The sequence below is a fragment of the Drosophila eugracilis genome, unplaced genomic scaffold (assembly GCF_018153835.1).
Source record: "Drosophila eugracilis isolate 14026-0451.02 unplaced genomic scaffold, ASM1815383v1 contig_75, whole genome shotgun sequence".
Lineage (NCBI taxonomy): Eukaryota > Metazoa > Arthropoda > Insecta > Diptera > Drosophilidae > Drosophila > Drosophila eugracilis.
In genome coordinates, this window is record NW_024573645.1 from 2,821,723 (window position 1) to 2,842,091 (window position 20,369).

The 20,369-nt window shown below is 44.2% G+C and overlaps 5 protein-coding genes across 9 annotated transcripts in view; 3 read left to right on the plus strand and 2 right to left on the minus strand.

The window, feature by feature from the left end:
* Positions 1-26: 26 nt before the first annotated feature.
* Positions 27-5,031, plus strand: LOC108116619 (nucleolysin TIAR). The gene is made up of 5 exons (XM_017228593.2): positions 27-105; positions 1,549-2,572; positions 2,794-3,714; positions 3,826-3,919; positions 3,989-5,031. The coding sequence occupies exons 2-5, from the start codon at positions 2,345-2,347 to the stop codon at positions 4,150-4,152; spliced, it is 1,407 nt and encodes a 468-aa protein (XP_017084082.1). The 5' UTR covers positions 27-105; positions 1,549-2,344; the 3' UTR covers positions 4,153-5,031.
* An 889-nt stretch (positions 5,032-5,920) lies between these two features.
* Positions 5,921-10,213, minus strand: LOC108116617 (spastin). Of its 2 annotated transcripts, XM_017228590.2 has the most exons (6): positions 9,163-10,213; positions 8,512-8,682; positions 8,181-8,366; positions 7,805-7,971; positions 7,486-7,738; positions 5,921-7,423 (listed from the first exon to the last, which is right to left on the minus strand). In XM_017228590.2, the coding sequence occupies exons 1-6, from the start codon at positions 9,908-9,910 to the stop codon at positions 6,678-6,680; spliced, it is 2,271 nt and encodes a 756-aa protein (XP_017084079.1). In that variant the 5' UTR covers positions 9,911-10,213; the 3' UTR covers positions 5,921-6,677. The 2 variants fall into 2 exon arrangements, with proteins under 2 accessions (XP_017084079.1, XP_017084080.1); XM_017228591.2 differs by lacking the exon at positions 8,181-8,366.
* Positions 10,214-10,625: 412 nt separating this feature from the next.
* Positions 10,626-14,019, plus strand: LOC108116683 (mitochondrial Rho GTPase). Of its 3 annotated transcripts, none has more exons than XM_017228691.2 (4): positions 10,626-11,429; positions 11,554-12,758; positions 13,025-13,087; positions 13,328-14,019. In XM_017228691.2, exons 1-4 carry the CDS (start codon positions 10,812-10,814, stop codon positions 13,461-13,463), a joined length of 2,022 nt encoding a protein of 673 aa, XP_017084180.1. In that variant the 5' UTR covers positions 10,626-10,811; the 3' UTR covers positions 13,464-14,019. The 3 variants fall into 3 exon arrangements, with proteins under 3 accessions (XP_017084180.1, XP_017084181.1, XP_017084182.1); XM_017228692.2 differs by having other exon boundaries at positions 13,025-13,063; XM_017228693.2 differs by lacking the exon at positions 13,025-13,087.
* A 90-nt stretch (positions 14,020-14,109) lies between these two features.
* LOC108116684 (N6-adenosine-methyltransferase MT-A70-like protein) lies at positions 14,110-16,217 on the minus strand. Its single transcript, XM_017228695.1, has 3 exons — positions 16,028-16,217; positions 15,671-15,964; positions 14,110-15,602 (listed from the first exon to the last, which is right to left on the minus strand). The coding sequence occupies exons 1-3, from the start codon at positions 16,164-16,166 to the stop codon at positions 14,209-14,211; spliced, it is 1,827 nt and encodes a 608-aa protein (XP_017084184.1). The 5' UTR covers positions 16,167-16,217; the 3' UTR covers positions 14,110-14,208.
* A 140-nt stretch (positions 16,218-16,357) lies between these two features.
* The window catches only part of LOC108116596 (phosphofurin acidic cluster sorting protein 2), a 36,685-nt gene continuing 32,673 nt past the window's right edge, over positions 16,358-20,369 (plus strand). The window contains exons 1-2 of one of the 2 annotated variants that reach the window (XM_017228546.2): positions 16,358-16,456; positions 17,105-17,678. In XM_017228546.2, the coding sequence (XP_017084035.1) occupies positions 17,392-17,678 (287 nt within the window). In that variant the 5' untranslated portion in view covers positions 16,358-16,456; positions 17,105-17,391. Of the gene's footprint in view, positions 17,679-20,369 lie in introns of both variants that reach the window. The other variant, XM_017228547.2, reaches the window with a different exon arrangement.

Sequence of the window (20,369 nt, forward strand, 5' to 3'; positions counted from 1 at the left end):
ATTTCTTAGCTTGCCGCCATTGCGTTTTTATTTTCTTGCGAGTTGGCAGCCCTGACTCTCGCACACAAAAATCTCATTAATTAGTTCGCATTTTAGACAACGAAGGTAAAATTTTAGCGACGCGTTAAACGTACATTTGCAGCGTCTAAAAACAACGAAAGTTGCAAAAAATTAATAGAAACCGGTAGCGGCTAAATTTGATCGATAAGTGAAGTGTTCAAAAAGAGTACTGAGCAATTAAAATGCGGTAAATTTACAACCGCAGCCACGTCACAGAGAGCGCATTAACAAAAAAAAAGAGTACGGATTTTGTTAGCAAAATCCTAATCTGAACAATGGGCATTAAATGCACTATAGCGCGACAGCGATAAATGTTAAACCCAGTTTTCGGCATCGCTTGTCGGCAGCGGGGGCGGGGGCGTGGCGGTTAAAGGAGGCGGGGGAGCGGCATTAAAAGATGGCAGCACAAAAGCGAACAAGATACATACATATGTACATATGTATAGCGGCAAGCTGAAAAGGCAAATGAAAAGTCCCGCATTCAAATCGGCTTGGTATTGGTATATTGGCATTAGTTTAAATACACTCAATAACCAAACCGAAAAAAGCAAAAGAAAAGTGGCGACTCATGTGAGCTAAACGCAAACAAAAAGACCATCGCAAGACGCCTCTGCGTGCGTGTGTGTGAGTGCTCGACAGTGTTGTGTGTGTGTGTGAGAAAAGAGACGAAGAAAATAAGCAGCAAATGAGCAACAAAAACCACCCCGCCATTCCCTTTTCGTCGACTCTTCTGTTCTATGACTTTGACTGACATTTTCTAGCGCCGCCGCCGCCACTGTCGCAGAAATAATCAAAATCAAGTTTAGTGCTATGCAAATTAAAATTTGATTTCGCAGAGTATTGAACAAGAATCTAATGCAACCGTGTGTTCGCCCTCCTGCCGGTTTCGCAAATTGCCTACATATTTCTCTTCTTTCTCCCTGTTTTCTTTTCTCCTCATTTTGTTATCGACGGTCATTCATCTTCTAGTCGATTTTCGTTTTTCCTTTCGCCCTCTTCGTTGCTGCGTTGGTGTGCCACTGAGTCTCTGCATATGTGAGTTGTGCGTGAGTGGCCCAAAAAGAATTTGGCTAAAGTGAATACAGAAATTTATTAATTATAAACTAAATCATTTTGCAAGACCCGCAAGTTCGTTGCGAATGAATGGCTATTGTCAATTGTTGGCCATTCGCTTTGTTATAAAAGCAGGCAGTCTCTTTCCCACTATCACCCCCTCTCTTTCTGATGCTATCTCCCTTACTCCCTCTCTCTGTGTGTGCGTGTGAGGGAGCGTGCGTCTGTGTGTGCGTGTCCCTGCACTGCTTTGCCGCCTTCTTTGTTCCCCGCCAGCGAAAGGGGGCGGGGCAGGGCAGAGTTGTCGATTTATATCCATATCATTTGCCTGGTTTAAAGCCCGCCGATCATGTGCCATTAGACCTTGTCCCACTCTTCCGGTTATCAGCCCTCAACTAACCCAAATTTACCTCTCTCTTTTACTCTCTTTTGCAGCAGCAGCAGTTCCAGGGTCAGCTTCGAAATCAAAAATAATACTTAACCTGCGAACTTTGACACTGTTCAACATAGCTAACTAATTTTTGTACAAGAACAAGAATTACCAGCCGCAATCAAGTATTCATCTATACATTTATACAATCCTGTATATTGGAACGGACAACTATAAATTCATAAATCTAACATCATAAGATAATTGAAGTACCAATTACCGTACCCCAAGGAATCCCGTAATCCGAATCCCAGACCCCCAGAAAACGGAGATAACCGATTATAGATACATATATAGTGCGACAAATCGTATATTCCAAAACACTCCATTAGCGTTTAGTTAGGACAGATATATTTATACGTATACATATAGATGTTTAACGAAATTTTCAATTAGGCGCCAGATTAGGAACGAAGAAAAGCAATAAACGACGAACCTCAGCGTTAAGCATAAAGATCTACCTACCTAGATACAACATATATAGTTTATATAATCCAAATACCAGCCAAGTCGAGAGTGATTCGAAGATTAGTAGCAAATCGAAGTATTTAAATTTCTAGCCGAGTTATCTGTTAGCAGCTAGCACCTTTTAAATCGCCGCAAAGACATCTGTTTAATTAGCAGATACATATTTAGATTTTGTACGTAGCTAGGAACATCATCTGCATATTTTTGATATTGCTGCCTCTTCCAATTGATGCGGCCAGTTGCAATTGTTGCAATTCCGGTCCGAGTGTAGATTGTCGCTGTAGTTTAGTTTAGATCCCGATAGAAGCCACAGTCCCAGGACATCCGTCAACCATGGACGAGTCGCAACCGAAGACCCTGTACGTGGGCAACTTGGACAGCTCCGTTTCCGAGGACTTGCTCATTGCCCTTTTTGGCACTATGGGCCCCGTCAAAAGCTGTAAAATTATTCGTGAGCCCGGCAACGATCCGTACGCCTTCATCGAATATTCCAACTACCAGGCAGCCACCACAGCCCTGACCGCCATGAACAAACGCCTCTTCCTCGATAAGGAAATCAAGGTAAGTTAGCATTATTACTGACTAGAATATTAATAATTAACATCAGAAATTAATAGGATATGTAAAAAAAAAAAGAGACAGAAAAATTATTACATACTTGATAAAAAATGTAAATATAAAAAAAAATTCAGTTAAGGTTGTTAAACTCGTGTCTCTATTTATTAAGACCAATATTTTAACAAAATTAATTACCACTTATTAACCAAATCCATTTTTCACAGGTCAACTGGGCCACCAGTCCGGGCAATCAGCCCAAGACAGACATCAGCTCGCATCACCACATATTTGTGGGAGATCTTAGTCCCGAAATTGAGACGGAGACTCTGCGCGAGGCGTTTGCCCCATTCGGCGAGATCTCTAACTGCCGTATAGTGCGCGACCCTCACACTATGAAGTCGAAGGGTTACGCTTTCGTTTCGTTTGTAAAGAAGGCGGAGGCAGAGAACGCCATCCAGGCGATGAACGGTCAATGGATTGGCTCGCGGTCGATACGCACCAACTGGTCAACACGTAAATTGCCCGCGCCGCGCGAACCGTCCAAGGGCGGTGGCCAGGGAGGCGGCATGGGTGGAGGACCAGGTGGCAATGGATCCGGTGTAAAGGGAAGTCAGCGCCACACCTTCGAAGAGGTTTACAATCAATCGAGTCCCACCAACACCACCGTATACTGCGGCGGCTTTCCGGCGAACGTCATCAGTGATGACTTGATGCATAAGCATTTTGTCCAGTTCGGTCCTATTCAGGACGTACGAGTCTTCAAGGACAAGGGCTTTTCGTTCATCAAGTTTGTCACCAAGGAAGCGGCCGCCCGCGCCATCGAGCACACGCACAACAGCGAGGTTCACGGCAACCTGGTCAAATGCTTCTGGGGTAAAGAAAACGGCGGCGACAATTCTGCTAATAACCTCAATGCCGCAGCCGCTGCGGCAGCTGCCTCGGCGAATGTTGCAGCTGTTGCTGCTGCAAATGCGGCGGTTGCCGCTGGCGCGGGTATGCCCGGCCAGATGATGACACAGCAACAGATTGCCGCTGCCACAGGAGCGGCGATACCTGGCCAAATGATGACGCCCCAGCAAATTGCAGCCGCCACGGCGCAGTATCCATTCGCCTATCAGCAGATGAGTTACTGGTACCCTCCAGCGGTGAGTTTTGCGAAATAATAGATAAACTTAAGCGGTGATACATGTCATACATACATACTTAAACAAATTGCACTGACTAAGGATCATGAAACTAACTTTTTGTTATTTCAGGCTTACCCCACAACCCAGATGCAAACGCAGTACATGCAGCAGGGCTACTATCCCTACGCCTACACTACCAGTGCTCAGCAAGCGGGAGGAGTCCGTAAGTACCATTTTCTTACTCCCAGAATCTACTTGACCATTGTTTAATCAGCTTGTCTACAATTTTCAGCTGCTGGATACCGCATGATGCCGCCTAATGTCGCATGGGGTGTCCCCGGAACCGTGGTGCCCGGTGTAACGGCTGCCGCAGCATCAGCGGCCGCAGCAGCGAACGGTTCACTTGCCCCCCAGATGATGTACAGTGCTGCGATGCCACAATACCAGACCCAATGAGCTGAGATGTGACGCCAGCTTCGACGCCGTTTGCAGCATCCGGGAAGTCGCCCCCAGCCGCAGCCACAACCACCTCTGCTACACCAGTTGCCGCAGCTGCAGCAATTGCAAGCGCATTACGCACGTTTAGGTTACGTACAATACCGAGTAGTAGGAAAGTCGGAACCGCTCCTGGCCCTGCCGGTGAGCAGCAGTAGCCACATCGATGGTGGCGATGCAGCAGGAGATTAGAGAGTCGCAAGATTGTTCGGTTTAGAGTTGTGGCTACGGTTGCGGCTGACTGTGGTGGGCGGAAGCAGAATCGGAATTGGGGGGTGCTAAAGCTCCCGAGGTCGAAGGTCGAGGCGATGCGTGGAACTCAACTTAAAGTGAACCACGCCGGCGACAACTGAAACAACATCAACTGAAAAGCTCCGGGCGATGGGCGGGTAGCTGTAACAATCTAATCCAATCTAAGTACGTGTTAAAATAATTTAATGATTTGTAATTTAAGCAGATATAGGCGTATAAACGAAACGGAAACAAAATAAACCGAATGAGAAATTCAACAAAAACAAACAGAACAGAAAAATGGCAAATTATGCGAGACAAAGTTAAAAAAGAACAATCGAAACAAACAAAAGAAAGTGACAAAGCAAATTGTAATTGTAACTATGTGGAACATGTGTCAACGAAAACTGAAGACGAAAAAGGAAGCGTCAGCAGGATGAAAGGAAAGCCACAAGCAAGCCGAATGCAAAAAACAAGAGGAAAAACAAATTTAGTCACTAAGAGAATGTAAATTCGAGCATACATATTGTATATTTCCAATGTGGAAAACGAAATGCGATATAAATATGTAAAATGTAAAATAAAGAAACAAAAAAATATATAAAACAAGTGAGAAATCTAATGAAAAATTTTTTTAAATCAGAACGTGGAAGGTTAGTTATACTTAAAAATAATTAGTTTTCACTTTGAATTCAGGGCAGGTCAACTTGCTCTTGCTCCAATAATCCGTAAGGAGTCCGTAAAAGCGAAATGGTTATCTTGGAAGCTATCAGTCTTATTATTTTATATAACTGTCCACGTTATATGTATATGGATTACAGTTGTTTTTAGGTATCCCAATTTCAAGGACAGAAAAGGGCTGCTCATTCATTCACCTTTGAAATCAAAAATGTAAATACTCAGATATGTAGTAACTATTGCATGAAGGGTTGATAAATATAGAAAAAAAAACTCTTTAGGAAGTCTGAAAACTAATTTATGCTTGAATCATTTAAAAGTACGACAATGCTGGTCCTTCAACATACGAGATTCTAATTTTACCCTTTTGTTCTCTATGCAACGCAATTTAAATGCAAAACTAGTTCTCATCAATTCTACTTCTTGCTTGTTTTCAATAAGCTTGATGATGTCAGGTGTTCTAATAAGTTCTAGGTTTAAATACAAATATTCAAGCACTACCACAGATTCTCTCAGAATGATTTGGCCTTTTTATCATGGAACTAACGATTTAAAAGATGTTTGTTGAAATCGATTTTATTTAGCGTATTCTATAGAATTATATTTATACATATTTTTATATGCATGTAGTTTTGGATCTGTGTTTAGTAACTAGTCGTAGAACTCAAATTCCGGGTGGGCGAGCTGCGTAGAAGCTGGTTCAAGGTACCGCGATAAGCGACTGGCATATGTGCGGGTGTAGATGTATCTGATCGACCTGATAACATCAGATCCAAACGCACCTGCTAGGTACATTATTTTTGAAGTGTTACTAATAATATAGGTGATTCGGAGACAATTGTATTTATGACCGTAGGTACATAGACTTAAACAAAGGAACTAAACTAGATTAACGATACGGATAACTATTAAAACTTAAATCCGATTCTGCGCTGGTAAATGTATTTTTGTGGGTGTGTTTAAATATATATCCCATCGGTCTTAGGACTACGCTTACTTCTAGATTACATATAGCTTGTGGATGGGCACTCAATGTACAACAAAAATATGCTCTATTGGTTTCAGGATACAATGGAAGTATATGTGAACTTCTTTGAAAAATTACGCCACTATATGGAATGTTCTAAAAACATGTTTGTAAAGCAACGTGCTTTCGAAAAAACAACTGAAAACTGAAGAACAGGGTGGAAATACTATTCTAGCAACTTCATTGAATAGTATAGATATTCTTACAAATACGCTAGGTTAAATGAGTATAACGATAATGGAGTTACACGACAGATCTTGCACCACTTAAACATGGCGGTAAAACAACGAAAAAAATACAATAAATCTTAAGCTAACACAAGAAACGCATACAAGGAAATGATATTGATTAATTCACTGGTTAATACAAATTCAAACAATGTTTGTGAAACGAAGAGCCTACAGATTGAGTAGAACCTTAATTAAAGAGAGGAAACATGGGTCACATAATCAAAAATAGTGCAACGCCAAATGGTTGCGTTCTGACACTCACATCACAGCTGATTCACACTGAACCGATGGAGGAGGACCGGCACGCTGGCTAGAACAGACTAGATTGTGATGTCGCCATAATCCTGCGACCACTTCTCGTACGAGTTGAGGCTTTGCGGCGCCACCGACCGCCTAATGCGCTTCAACGAACTGTGAAAGTCCTGTTCTGTAATCGCCCGCATCGCACTGATGTCCAGACACTTCACTTGCTCCACATTTAACTCTCGGATGGGCTCCAAGGCGGCGTCCTTAGCAAGGGCCGTCAAATCGGAGCCGGAATATCCGTCTGTGATCTTAGCGAGGCGACGCAGCGCCTCCGTATCAAGCGGACTGCCTTGCTTTTGTAGCAGTCGATTGAGGAGCAGCTCACGGGTCTGCTCATCGGGCAGTGAGACGTAAACGCGCTTCGTAAACCGACGCAGGGCGGCCTCGTCCAATTCCTGCGGTCGATTTGTGGCGGCCAGCACCACGATTCTATCCCCATCTGGATTGCCAGGCAGTCCATCGAACTCCACCAGAAACTCGGTCTTCAGGCGGCGCGATGCCTCATGTTCATTGCTGCTTCGCTCGGAGAGCAAAGAGTCCACCTCGTCGATGAAAATAATGGAGGGCTGCATGTGACGGGCAACTGCGAAGAGAGCCCTCACCAGTTTCTCGCCATCACCCACATACTTGCTGGTCAGCGAGGCAGCCGAAATGTTAAGGAAGGTGGCACTGCATTCGGTGGCAACGGCACGGGCCAGTAGGGTCTTGCCGTTTCCGGGAGGACCAAACAGCAGCAATCCCTTGGCTGGGGCTCGAAGACCTAAGAAGAGAAGAGGAATCATTATAGTGATGGCCCAAGGTTCTTACTAATACCCAACTAACCTGTAAAGAGCTCCGGTCGGACGGATGGCAGAATGACCATCTCTTGCAGAGCCTGCTTGGCCACATCCTGGCCGGCGATGTCCGTCCACTCAACTTTGGCCCCACCCTCCACAATTTCATCGAGTATAAGCTGCACCAGCTTCTGCTCAACGCCTTTCACGCTAACCACTGGAGTACTAGCCCCACTACCACTAGGTCCATTGTTATTTATGGGAGTTCGCGAGCGCTGAGGTGGCGTATTACGTCCCGAAGACTATTGGAAGTGGGTAAGTATATTTATATCCAAACGATGCAAAAATATAAACATTGAGGTGCTTACAAACTGGCGCCGAACGGCGGGAGGCGTGGCAGCCGTCTTGGCTGGCTGCCTTTGGACTGCTCCTATGGATGTTTTGGAACCAAGGTTTCGCGGCAACGTTTGTGACTTGTTGGCCACGGCCAAGTTGACGGGACGCTTGGTTCCAATGGTGAGCTTTCGTCCAGATGCTGTCAATAGAAAAAATCCTGATTAGTAAAGGATAATCTAAAAGATGGTAATATCTAAGCTACAATTTGGCTAAGCAAAATAAAAATCGTAAGAAAATTAAGTGCCAAGTGAGTGGTGATAGGGATTGACTGATCGATCTGCTTTTGGTCGCTGTTGCGCTGCCGTGTGAGGATGTTGTTGGGTGCGCTTTAGCTGGTGAGGAACTTACCCGTGGGCTGAGCACTGGTAGTGGCCTTGGGCCCGTAGCCACTGCTTCGCACCTTAGGCCTAGTAGGTTCGCTGGTCATGCCCGCTAGCATGGGCTCTCGCATCTTCTGGGGCTTGCTTTGAGCCTGCTCCTTCTGCTTCTCCTTCAAGGAGAGACGCTGCATTTGCAAATCCTCTTCACGCAGCGCTGCGCGTTGGATGAACACGAATATATGGGCAAAATCAAGCAGACAAAAAAAAGGCAGGGTAAACGTGCAAAATGAAATAAACAAAAAATGAGGTAAACAAAAACTATGTCTTTGAGGGTATATAGCAAATGGTCAGCCACTCACCCAGAAAGTGTAGACGATCCCGGGCCATCGAAAGGTTCGTCTGCATCTTATCATGCAGCCGCTGGGCCCGATCCCATACATCACCACGTCCACTCCAGCAATCGACAGCTATGCCATCTTCCAACTCTTTGATGCCCTTTCGGTAGAGCTCAATTGCCAGCTCTTTGTGACCTGGAAAAATGTAACAAAATGATTCGGCTGAGCATAAAACGAATTTAAAATTTCCTTTCAGGGACAAGTAAGTCTTTTCCCTTAAAGGATATTTCAAATTCGTTGGTATAAGACTAAAAAGTGATTTCTAACATATTAAATAATAAAGAACTATTTATATATAGAATCTATCTAATCTAATATTTTAAAAATTTTGCTTTCCTATGCTAAATATTTTTTAACCTAATATACCCTTTTGCAGTGTTAAAAGCCCTGTAAAAGAAGCAAAGGATTGAAGGACTCTCAGTCAATAAGTGTCTATCAAGGCGCGCCGCTCCCCCGATTCCTTCTCCGCCTGACATGTGGGGCATCTTTTGTATGCGAGTTTCGGCTTATTGATTCTCACACTCGACAGACAACAAAAGCGTCAAGCGGGCGATGACTCATTGAGCATCGAATGCTCGAACTCGAACTGGAGCTGCCACCCCCGTAATCACTAACCTTCGTTTTCCTCGTCAATCTTCAGTGCCTTGGAGATGTATTCGAATGCACGACGATGGTGATGCTTCTGTTTGGCCAGCAAGGGATCACCGGGACCAGGTGAATAGCCACCTCCTGGACGACTTGCGGCCATTTCTAGAGGTTGAATAGGTCTAAACCGCTGCGGCTGATTGGATAACTGCTGCTCCTGTCCAGCACCTTCACCGTTCAGCTCGGAAGGATGGTTCAATGATTGCTTTTGTTCTTTGGAGGAGTTCTGCACAACGATCTCGATGTTGCAATCGCGTCGGTGCGGTCGGTAAATCACCTTTGTGCTCGCCCCGTAGAGGTAGCGAAAAATACAAAACAGCTGATAAATCAACGAGCGTAGAACGTTGAAGAGAAATATGATGGGGAACGAGACAACGTAGAGGTTCTGTTTGTGCACTGAGGACGAGGAACCGCCGTACGGATGGTGGCCGCTGCGCGGGGAGCACGTAGTAGGGGTCAGGTCATCTGTAGTGGTGGTGTCGTCGTCTCCGTCGGGCGAACTGCCCGGAGTGCGGCGATTTGAGGAGCCTCCACCGGCGTTAGATGAAGCGCCGGATACAACTGCGGCAACGTTGGAGGCGCTCGATGAGCGGTGTGTTGACTGGCGACCACCGACGCCTCCACCCGATGATCCTGCTCCGCCGCTGGATTTAATTGGAGACTTGGTACTGCTACTGCTGGCGCTGGAGGAGGACGACTGGTTTTTGGTGCGTACCATCGATATCGATTCCGCGCTGTCTGCGCGTCCAGCACTCCGGACCCCCTCTCTCCTTGCCCTTACCCCACAACAGTTACACGGGCAAGTCGTCCTTTAAACCAAATCGCTTGGCCGTGGCACGCGTTGGTATCAATAGTGCACACAACAACAAACGAACTACTCCACTATTAATGTCCGTCTTTCGAGCAAGATCTCATTTTTCTGATATCCGAGAATACTTATTTTTAAGGGACGTTGAAAATTGAAGCGAAGCTCTGGAGTCCCAGCCAGTGCTGCCCGACTATCGATTACCAAATCTAGCGGGTATAGTTTTTAGGGTTGAAAAAAGCAAGTTTAAAGTTTGAAAGTTGAGATGTAACGGAATAGTATTAAATTGGAAGATTTCTTCTCAAAGATCGTTTTTAGGAATTGATTTTAACAAAAACTATTTATAAGTTATATATCTCTATATATATATCTTGTGTCCTATACATGGCCTTATTTAATGGTAAACGTCAGATGATAAAATATAGATGGTATATCAAAAAACCAAGATACCAAAAATAAAAATTGAACAACCGGTATTTTTTGAATTACTGTTTACGTGTCAAAATTATTTTACTGACCAGAATCGATTTTGTTCAGATTGTTTAAATTTTTATAACTTAAGCCCAATTGTCATTGGACAAAAACATCGTTGTGCTTTACAGTGGCCCGGTGTGGCAGCCCTGGCAGTTGGGTTGTGATATAGGTATATCGATAGCCCAACCTTGATACATCAACTGCCATCCCATCTCACTCGGTTGTTTTTTTTTGCGTTTTTGCATAACAAAATCTTGGAAATTCGCCCAAAAGACAGGCGTTTGCGAACCCGGAGACCAGAAGACCAGGAGCGGCATATCCCACTTCCAGAGCAGTCGGAATGGGACAGTACACGGCGTCGCAGCGCAAAAATGTGAGGATCCTGCTCGTGGGCGACGCCGGGGTGGGCAAGACGTCGCTGATTTTGTCGCTGGTCAGCGAGGAGTACCCAGAGGAGGTGCCTCCGCGGGCAGAAGAGATTACCATTCCGGCCAATGTGACTCCCGAGCAAGTGCCCACCAGCATCGTTGACTTCTCGGCAGTGGAGCAGTCGGAGGATGCCTTAGCCGTTGAGATCAACAAGGCACATGTGGTGTGCATAGTGTATGCCGTCGATGACGATGATTCCCTTGATCGTATCACCTCACACTGGCTGCCGCTTGTACGCGCAAAGTGTAATCCCTCCCTGGACGGTGAGGGTGATGCCGAAGCTGAGGCGGAGGGTGATGTACAGCGAGAGCCTATTCGCAAGCCAATCGTACTCGTGGGCAATAAGATTGATCTGATTGAGTACTCCACCATGGACAGCGTGCTTGCCATCATGGAGGACTACCCCGAAATTGAAAGCTGTGTGGAGTGCTCTGCCAAGACGCTGCACAATATCTCCGAGATGTTTTATTACGCACAAAAGGCTGTGCTGCACCCCACTTCACCACTTTACATGATGGAAGAGCAGGAGGTAAGTACTTCTAGTTTTGTCATGATGAATTATAGGTCAGAACGTAATCTTTGCGTCATGGAGCTGTTTTTCGATAATCAATCTAAAATTAGTTTGGACTCTTTCAACTCTCCTTCTTTTTCAGCTGACATCCGCTTGTAAGAAATCACTGGTGCGCATTTTCAAGATCTGCGACATCGATGGGGACAATCTACTAAATGACTACGAGTTAAATCTGTTCCAGCGGCGCTGCTTTAACACCCCCCTGCAACCACAGATTTTGGATGAGGTGAAGGCCGTCATACAAAAAAATGTACCTGATGGCATTTACAACGACGCGGTCACTCTAAAGGGCTTCCTCTTCCTACACTGCCTTTTCATCCAGCGGGGGAGGAACGAGACAACTTGGGCAGTGTTACGGCGATTTGGCTACAACGACCAGTTGGAGATGTGCCAGGAGTATCTAAGGCCCCCTCTGAAAATACCACCTGGTAGCAGCACGGAACTCTCGCATCGGGGCCAGCAGTTTCTAATCGCTGTGTTCGAGCGATATGATCGCGATGGCGACGGAGCTTTGTCACCTGAGGAACACAAGATGCTTTTTAGCACGTGTCCAGCTGCACCGTGGTCCTACTCGACCGATATTCGGAAGTCCTGCCCGATCAACGACACAACTGGATGGGTGACCCTGCACGGATGGCTATGCCGTTGGACACTGATGACACTGATTGATGTAGTAAAAACCATGGAGTATCTGGCCTATTTGGGCTTTAATGTTCATGAAAACGACAGTCAGTTAGCCGCAATACACGTTACACGGGAGCGTCGCATAGATCTGGCCAAGCGCCAAAGCAGCAGGTCCGTGTACAAGTGTCATGTGATTGGGCCTAAGGGATCCGGAAAGACCGGAATGTGTCGTGGATTCCTTGTAGAAGATATGCACAAACTAATCGGGAAGGAGTTCAAAACAAATGTGGTTCACTGCATCAACTCTGTGCAAGTCTATGGCCAGGAAAAACATCTTATATTGCGTGACATCGATGTGAGACATGCTCTTGATCCCCTCCAGCCGCAGGAAGTCAACTGCGATGTAGCCTGCCTGGTCTATGACTCCTCTAATCCCCGCTCTTTCGAGTATGTGGCCCGTATCTACATTAAGTATTATGCGGAGAGCAAGATCCCAGTTATGATAGTGGGAACCAAGTGCGACATGGACGAGCGCCGGCAAGACTACCTTATGCAGCCGGCAGAGTTCTGCGACAAATACAAACTGCTGCCCCCGCACCTCTTCAGTCTGAAAACCAACAAGAAAGAACTTTATACAAAGCTGGCCACCATGGCAGCATTTCCGTGAGTACACCATTTGGGGTCCGTTGTTGGGTGCTTCTTTTGTGATCTAATACAACCGGTGAAATACTTTTTTTGATAAGCCAACCCTTAAAAGTATTTCACTACTTTGAAGTAGTTTTAGATTGCATTTAACATTTGGGGTACATATTGGATTAATGGTTACTTATCTTCTTATCTTCTATTCTTCCTTTTTTGTGTGATGGTTGGTGACTGTTTTTCTGTGTTATTTGATGTTTGTGCACGTCGATGGCTTCACGGATTTGCAGGCGTTTTCAGGCTGCCTGGATACTGTTCTACAAGCACAGGTTGGTACAGCTGTGGGAGTCGGCGTAAGTGTTACCATTCAAACTGAACTCGTTACTAATGTCAGCCTTCTATCTGTTGTTATTTCATCTGCCACGGTGCCCGTACTACTTCCATGAGGTGCACACTTCCCCATCCAAAATCCGCTTGATTAACGTGGTGTGCGGCAGCTTCTTGTAGTCTTTAGTTATACCCTTAAGATACATTTTAAAAATCTTTCCTCTTATTCAGTTTTTCTAATCCTTTTCTTTATCGTCCACATGCAGCCATTTGCGGCAATTCGGCCTAATGACAGAGGATCCAAAGTTGTGGTGGAAGGCGGGACTGGGTGTTGCCGCCGCCACTATGTTGGGATTTATAGTGCTGAAAACAATCAGTGCTGCCGGAGCGCACTCCCGCTAAAAGAATCCACTGGATCAGTGGAAGCAACTTATACAACATGTTTACCACAGACACGTTAATGTTTAACAAATTCATGTAACTTATTGATTATTTCTTTGCTTGCTACTGTAAATCCAAATTTATTGTTACGAAAACTGGAGCAAACAATGAAAAAGCCCACAAGCCGATGTGCTTATTCCTGACATGTAAATACACTCGCCAAGTACACTAGCAGGAATTGGGCCAGAGGCAGTAGTGAGTGGTGTATGGACAGTGAATAGCGGTGGCCAGTCGAGCACATTGTGTGTTTCATTTCTATTCGTATATAACACTTAATTAAACCATGTACTTTCTGATAAGTCAACTAAGTTATTGTTACCATTATAATCGAGTAACCAAATAGCCGATATCGTGCATAGCTGATAGTGATATGTACACGTACTGGGTTCTATATAAATCAATATATACTACACCTAGAAAATTGCCGAATTTGGTGATATCGCACTTTTGTAAATACGCGCAAAGCCCTAGTATGAGCAATAAATCTATCTATATATGTGGATTTACATATAGCGAACTTTAAAGGCATGTATTGTCTTAGTGTTTTTATTTATCATCATTTAATTTAGTTGCATTTTAAAACAGGAAAACAAAAGACTTTCGTTTGTAAAAAGCTTTAATAATAATTTATCTTAATTAAACGAGTCTGTATGAGACTCTTGCTTTGTCGAGGTCTCAAATTTATACTGAAAATGTTATTTTAAGCTTACTTTTGTATTCCATTAATGGCAGCCGCATTGGCTGATGCCGGCGACATGCAGTTACCATCTGGATATCGTTTCTGGAATTGAGTGATGAGCTCTGGATCCACTAGCCTTATGCCATCCAGCTGGTTTCCCAGGGTGATCCAGTTGGGTTGGATGTTATGCGGTCGTCCGAAGAGCTCGATTTTTCGGGTACCCGGGCTTAGACGCTCAATAATGCCGTAGATCTCATCTGGTTTGTGGGAGGTGGCCCGCACCTCCGCAACGATAACGTCACAGTCGAGACCTCGGTTTAGATTCGTGGGATTGCCTTTCATACCCACCAGGCAGTGCTCCTTGCCGTGGTTCAGCCAGTGTCCTGTGCGCCCAGTACGGATTATTCGCTGCAGCTGGTTCGTCTTTACCCAGATAAGCTCATCCACTCGCTCATAACCCCACAGCTTAAGACAGTCGCGGCCAAGTTCCATGGCTCTTCCTGTTACCCATAAAAAGATCAAGCCATCATCCTGAAGTGCTGGCACACCCAAAGCTCTCATTTCATCGTCCGACATCGTTCCATAGGGTAGTTCCATGTGAATATCCCAAGGAGGATCGGCCATTACCACAGCGAACTTGCCCAGCACCGTCATATCCAAGAAGCGCAAGTCGCACTGAATCCACTGTGGTGGATAGAGCGTGCAACTGGAATCAACGCTACGTTTGAGGCTTAATTTGGTTTTCACATCCGTGGGCTTGTTTGTGTTAATATGCGGCAAAGTGTCCACCTCATAGTGTACGTACTTGCAGGTGGCCATGTGGAAGCAGGTGTTTAGAAAGCTGCAATCCCCCAGTGACTCGTCCGTGTGGGCCTGGATAATCTTCTTAAAGTGTAGCTTAGTGCACTTGTCTGTTGTCTCACTGCCGCATGTATCACTGCCATCGGTAGACTCCTGCGACTCTGCTTCGCAATTACTTATACCTTCCGTGATGATCTCTCCATCCTCGGCTGCTGACTCTGTCTTGGCTAGCTTCCCACTGCTACTTTCGCTTGCCTCAGCATCCGTGCGAAGTTCCTTTTCGTCTCTACGTTCTTGTTTCTTTTTGGCCGCCATTTCGGCGGTGGCCTGTTGGGCCTTGAGACACTCTACCTTGGTGCCGTGGGAGCAGAACTCCATAACCTGTGCTCCGCCGTGAGATTTGAACTTCTCTGCCACTGAACGCTCTTTGGCAGTGGGCTTAGTGAGCAATTCAAGGATCTCCTCGCCAACTTGCTTACTCTGCTTCTCTCGTGTCGAGGGCATAGATAAGAGCATCATGATGTCGTCAGGGGCATCCAGGCTGGTGGACTCTTTTCGTGCGGCACTTGTGTCCAGTTTCATTGTCTTTTCCTGAGGCTGATCGCCATCCTCGACTTCCACTGTAATGTAGCAAAAGAAAATAACAAAATCTTACAATACTAATAGTGGTCTCTTCTGAAATACTCACATTTTCTTTTGGCCTCCTCCTCTTTTTGCTGACAGGTGTCATTTGTGTCCTCCAGGATTTCCTTCAGCTCCTTGGGCTGGACTGAAATAATCTCGCAGCCAGCTTCTGTGCCGATGGTCACGTTTCGGATAACAATGGCACCCTGGTTTGCCAGTTTGCCCAGTATAAAATTAACCATTTCTAGACTGCTACCTGGAATTTTCTCTACTACTTGTGTGGAAACAATGGGCAGGGCCAGGGAACAAGAACTGAGTGTCTGCAGTACCTCCTTTTGTACTTCTAGATCAGCTTCAACTGCAAATGGAAGAACTTATCAGTTTTCGGGAGCTCCAACTTGTTGCCATTGCCGGCGCCTACCGAGTTCTTTTTTGGGATTCGTCAGATCCTCCTGGATGTCAGAAAGAATTTCGATGCGTTCCTTCTTCCGCTTCTCTAGCTTCTCACGAAGCGTGTTCCGCTTTGATTTCAGCGATTTTATATCCCAAGCATCTGCCATTGTTTATAAGTCGCTGCCGGCGTATGGTAAACAAAGTAATTTTTTTTACAGATTGACTCGCAGTGTGACCGAGTAGCACCGAGTGCTAAAAATATTCATATTAAAATACTATAATGGTATATCTAAAATTACCTGTTCCGCCCATTTGGTATTATCCAACGCAATCGCTATGGGCACACTGCTCCGCTCCCCATTGCACCAAACGGAAGCTGCGCCGTCGCTGCTCCGCAACATTTTGCCCAATAAAACGTGCCCAAACTTATAAAAAATTGATGAACACCGCTTCAAATGTAAATAATAACCAAATCAAATAATTTAGTGATCGAATCGCGACAAAATCGCGCGCGAGTGCCAAACAGTGAGAGAGCGAGTGCCGCCTTTTGCTCGCTCCCCAAATTTCGTGGCGTTTTCTTTTTTGTTTATGCGCGCAAGAGAGAGCGAGAGAGAGCGTAGCATAAAGTGCGCACACACACACAGTCGCGAGTGGGGATTTGCAAAAATCGAGTGAATGTGTGTGTGCGCATAACATTTGCACACATTGTTATTGTTGGGACGACAGATAGTGAGAGGGAGAGAGGAGTGTCAAACAGAGAGACAGAGAGAGCTGAACTGGGGCCAGATTTATAAAGCGACATTCGCACTTTTACTCTGGAGCATGACGGTTCTTTCGCGGCACTTTCGACGCGATTCAAAGCTGCAGCCAAAGCAGCAGCAGCTTCCGAGTCCGTTCCGAATCCAAATCCGAGTCCCTAGCAGCCGAAGAGGAGCTATCTAATCCGCAACAGATTCGCAACGCGTATATATATATTGATTTCGTGCAAGTGCAGTTGCAGCGCGCCCCATCACAAAAAAAGAAGAAAAGAAAAACACACACCCCCTTTACCAACCACCTCTCGTTTTTCACTGTGTATACTACAGCTTTTTGCTTCTTTTTAAAGGCGGCGGCACGCCCTTCCCCAACGTGCGTGCGTGTGTACGTGTGTGTATATATATTCGTATATGTATTGGCGGGCTAACCCGAAAAAGTAAAGAAAATCATCAACAAAAAAAAAGAAACTTTCAAAATATTGAATTGTGAAAACTATCAGAAAATTATGTGCCTGCTCGAGATATATTACTCAGTTTGCATGAAAATAATATGCAACAATAGTACATAAACAGTTGTTCAGAAAACACCTCGCGAACACACGAAAAAACCCTATTCGAGAATCAGCAAAGAAACAACATGAAGATGGTCGATAAATCGTCCAAGTTGGTGGATAAATTTGCCGTTATCAGCGGCACCGGCGGCAGTAACACCGGAGGCGGACCGCTCAATATGCAAGTTGGCGGCGGAGGCGGTGGCTCTGGCATTGGAAGTGGAGGCATATCGGGATCTGGCGGAATCTCCGGCACGGCTGGATTGTCTGGAATGTCTGGTGGAGGAGGAGGAGCCAATGGCCAAAAACCGGTGCCAATGAAGCTATTCGCCGCCTGGGAAGTAGACCGAACACCGCCCAACTGCATCCCAAGGTGAGTGTAAACAAATTTAACACATTTTGTATGTATGTATTTATATAAAAAATGCGACGAAGGGACAGTAAAAGCAAAGCAGCGCGTTGCCAATTTTTGTTTTACTTTATTTTGCTTTTGCTATTTATAATGCAAAAAAAAAAAAAAAATAACAAAAAGGGCAAAAACGGAATAACAAGAGTGGTAACTGTTATTTAACTAGTCGACGGCATAGGTAACATTTTCAACATATATGTACACATACGTAAGCCTTCAAACTAAATACCAGCTGCTGAGTTCAAGCGAAAACAATTTGTTCGTGTAAAACAAATTGAAAGTGCTTTTAAAGTTCAATAAACAGCCTTGACAAAGTATTTAGACTAAATTGCTAATAAAACTTATAAAATTGATAAGAGATATATTTAAATAACTGGCTAAAAGTGTTTTAGTTTTTAAAGGTCATACAATTTTGATACCTTTAAAAAGATAATACAAATCAGCAGCTTGTTTACAGCTTATTTGTTGATTTTCTGCCAATTTGCTTTCGTGCTTGGGTTTCCGTTCGATTGGGTTTTGTTTTGTTTTTGTTCCTATTTTTAGTCAACAAAAGCAACAACTGCGCTAACTGTTATTTAACAGGCCTTTTGTTTTAGCGCCCCTTGCAAAAGCTGACTTTTATTTATTCGTTTTTGGCCCCAAGAAATCGAAAAACTTGTAAAGTGTAGAAAAGGAAAACATTGACATTTTTGAGTGCAAGAATTAATCGATTTTATAGTTTTATGAACTTGAGAAGTGCTAAGTCAACATTACTCAAGAAAAAATAATAAAAAATAATCACGAATCCATGGATTATTTAGATTAAAAAGGTTACGAACTTGAACCTTATGGAATATTTATTCGAAAACAATGTTTTAAATTTGGCCATGAAATCCAACCGCAATTAAATCCCAACCTAACCCAACATTATGTTGGCGATAAGGCTTTCCGTTTGAAATAAATTTGGGGCACCATCAAAATTATCAAAGAATTGTTATTTGTGAGGGGATTTTAGTTTGGTGTGCAACTTGTTATTAGATTTGTGCTAGTTTGGAGGGTGTTTTAAAGTTTTACTTGACACCAAAAGTTCTTAGATCTTGCCCAAAGCAGTAAAAATATGATAGCCCTCACCAATATTCCCTCATAAATTATAGAAATATTATTTTCACAATCTATGAAGAAAACCTATTATTTTTCATTGATGATCTCGCAAAATAAAACCCGTTTGCTTAGTGGGTTTGTTTTGGCTGTCTTTCTTTCATTCCACACGTCTTGATGCCGCATGCCTTTGTCCCAGTAACCCCGAGCCCAAAATGAGTAATGCCGCATCACTGGCTGCTATTCTTTGAGGTTCTTCTGTTTTGGCTGATAAGAGTTAGCGGATTATTTGCATACGGATGAGTCAGCCGTTGTCCAATTTGGCTCAGATGATGTTGACTCCGGACAAAGATTAATCTATAATTGGGACGGATACCCCACTGCGTCGCAGAAATTAGAAATTAGAGGCAAGGCAAAGGCGCACTTCTTGGCCGAGTTTAATCGCTTTTGTGTATTTTAAGAGCTCTCGAGGCGATAAACTGGTCAAGTAGAAGGGCAGAAGGCATTAAAATATAAACAGCCTTGGACACGCCCACGATCAAATAAAAATTAAAAAATAAAATTTCGGGAAAATATTTACGAATTAATAAGTGATCACTAGTGATAAAAATAAATTTGTTATTAGCTTTCAAAGGCGTGTTAATAATGATTGATTTTTATCAAATAAAAAACCAAATTGATTTTCAATATTTTTTCGCTGTGCAGAAGGACTGCCTGAGAAAGCATTTACTAAATATTTGATGGCCAAGGCCAAATGTGCTCCTCTCGCCTTCTTTTTGGCTCCTCACACTTTTTTTTTGGGTGGCTGCTTCTTTTTGGTTTGTTGAAAGGTCATAAACCGCTGATGCCGCCGCCTCTGTTTTATCTTTGGGATACATTTTGAGTTTGGGCTTGAGTTTGAGTTTTGTGTCTTTGTTTTGGTTTTTTGTTTGTTTATAATTATGCGCTCGCTTGGCTGGCTTATAATTAGAAACTGAAGCTAAGCAAGCGAATTGGGAATTTTTCAGTCATCAACTTTGAACTCTTCGACCGAGAAGGAGGCGGCGAAACTTTCACCATAACAGAAAGCCTAAAAGCTAGTACATACTTATTTTTCCCCTTGGCTAATTAAAAATGTCATTTTGGCTAATTGCAGCTGAAAGTAAATTTAATTTATAGTTATGCCCGTGCACCATGTGTGTCGTCACATTTCCTATTTCCTTGTTTCCTCTCTCTCTTTGTCTACCTCACTGGGCAAATAGTATCTTTATGTTGATTTTATCTGCCCCTGAATGTGGCACGTAGAGCATATCCAGACTTTGATTAAGGCTCACGCGGCATTAGCGCAAGTTTTCCTTGCGGTCGCCAGCCGTACGTGACCCGTCTGCTTCGGCTGATTCATCCGACTCCGCTTGACCCGTCAGACCAATCAAATTCAAATCAAATCAGAGAGAAAAGGAATAAAAAGGGGGCAGGCACTCAGCCACACGCTCTACTCTGTGGCAATGTCAGGGTCTGAAATGCATTCAAGTTCGAGGCGTAGCAAATTATCCTTGGCAAAGTTTGCTCTGTGTATCTCGTTTTAATTTGCCTGATTTG

Bases quoted from the DNA above. Each gene is read 5' to 3' on its own strand.
- LOC108116617 (XM_017228590.2), bottom strand. From the start codon at position 9,910: ATGGTACGCACCAAAAACCAGTCGTCCTCCTCCAGCGCCAGCAGTAGC. The intron at 8,683-9,162 runs GTTAGTGATTAC...ACATTTTTCCAG, and splicing joins GATTGACGAGGAAAACGAAG to GTCACAAAGAGCTGGCAATT. The intron at 7,739-7,804 runs GTAAGCACCTCA...CACTTCCAATAG, and splicing joins CCGCCGTTCGGCGCCAGTTT to TCTTCGGGACGTAATACGCC.
- LOC108116683 (XM_017228691.2), top strand. From the start codon at position 10,812: ATGGGACAGTACACGGCGTCGCAGCGCAAAAATGTGAGGATCCTGCTC. The intron at 11,430-11,553 runs GTAAGTACTTCT...CTTCTTTTTCAG, and splicing joins ACATGATGGAAGAGCAGGAG to CTGACATCCGCTTGTAAGAA. The intron at 13,088-13,327 runs GTAAGTGTTACC...GTCCACATGCAG, and splicing joins GTACAGCTGTGGGAGTCGGC to CCATTTGCGGCAATTCGGCC.
- LOC108116619 (XM_017228593.2), top strand. From the start codon at position 2,345: ATGGACGAGTCGCAACCGAAGACCCTGTACGTGGGCAACTTGGACAGC. The intron at 2,573-2,793 runs GTAAGTTAGCAT...CATTTTTCACAG, and splicing joins TCCTCGATAAGGAAATCAAG to GTCAACTGGGCCACCAGTCC. The intron at 3,920-3,988 runs GTAAGTACCATT...TACAATTTTCAG, and splicing joins TCAGCAAGCGGGAGGAGTCC to CTGCTGGATACCGCATGATG.
- LOC108116684 (XM_017228695.1), bottom strand. From the start codon at position 16,166: ATGGCAGATGCTTGGGATATAAAATCGCTGAAATCAAAGCGGAACACG. The intron at 15,965-16,027 runs GTAGGCGCCGGC...TTCCATTTGCAG, and splicing joins GAATCCCAAAAAAGAACTCG to TTGAAGCTGATCTAGAAGTA. The intron at 15,603-15,670 runs GTGAGTATTTCA...GCTACATTACAG, and splicing joins GGAGGAGGCCAAAAGAAAAT to TGGAAGTCGAGGATGGCGAT.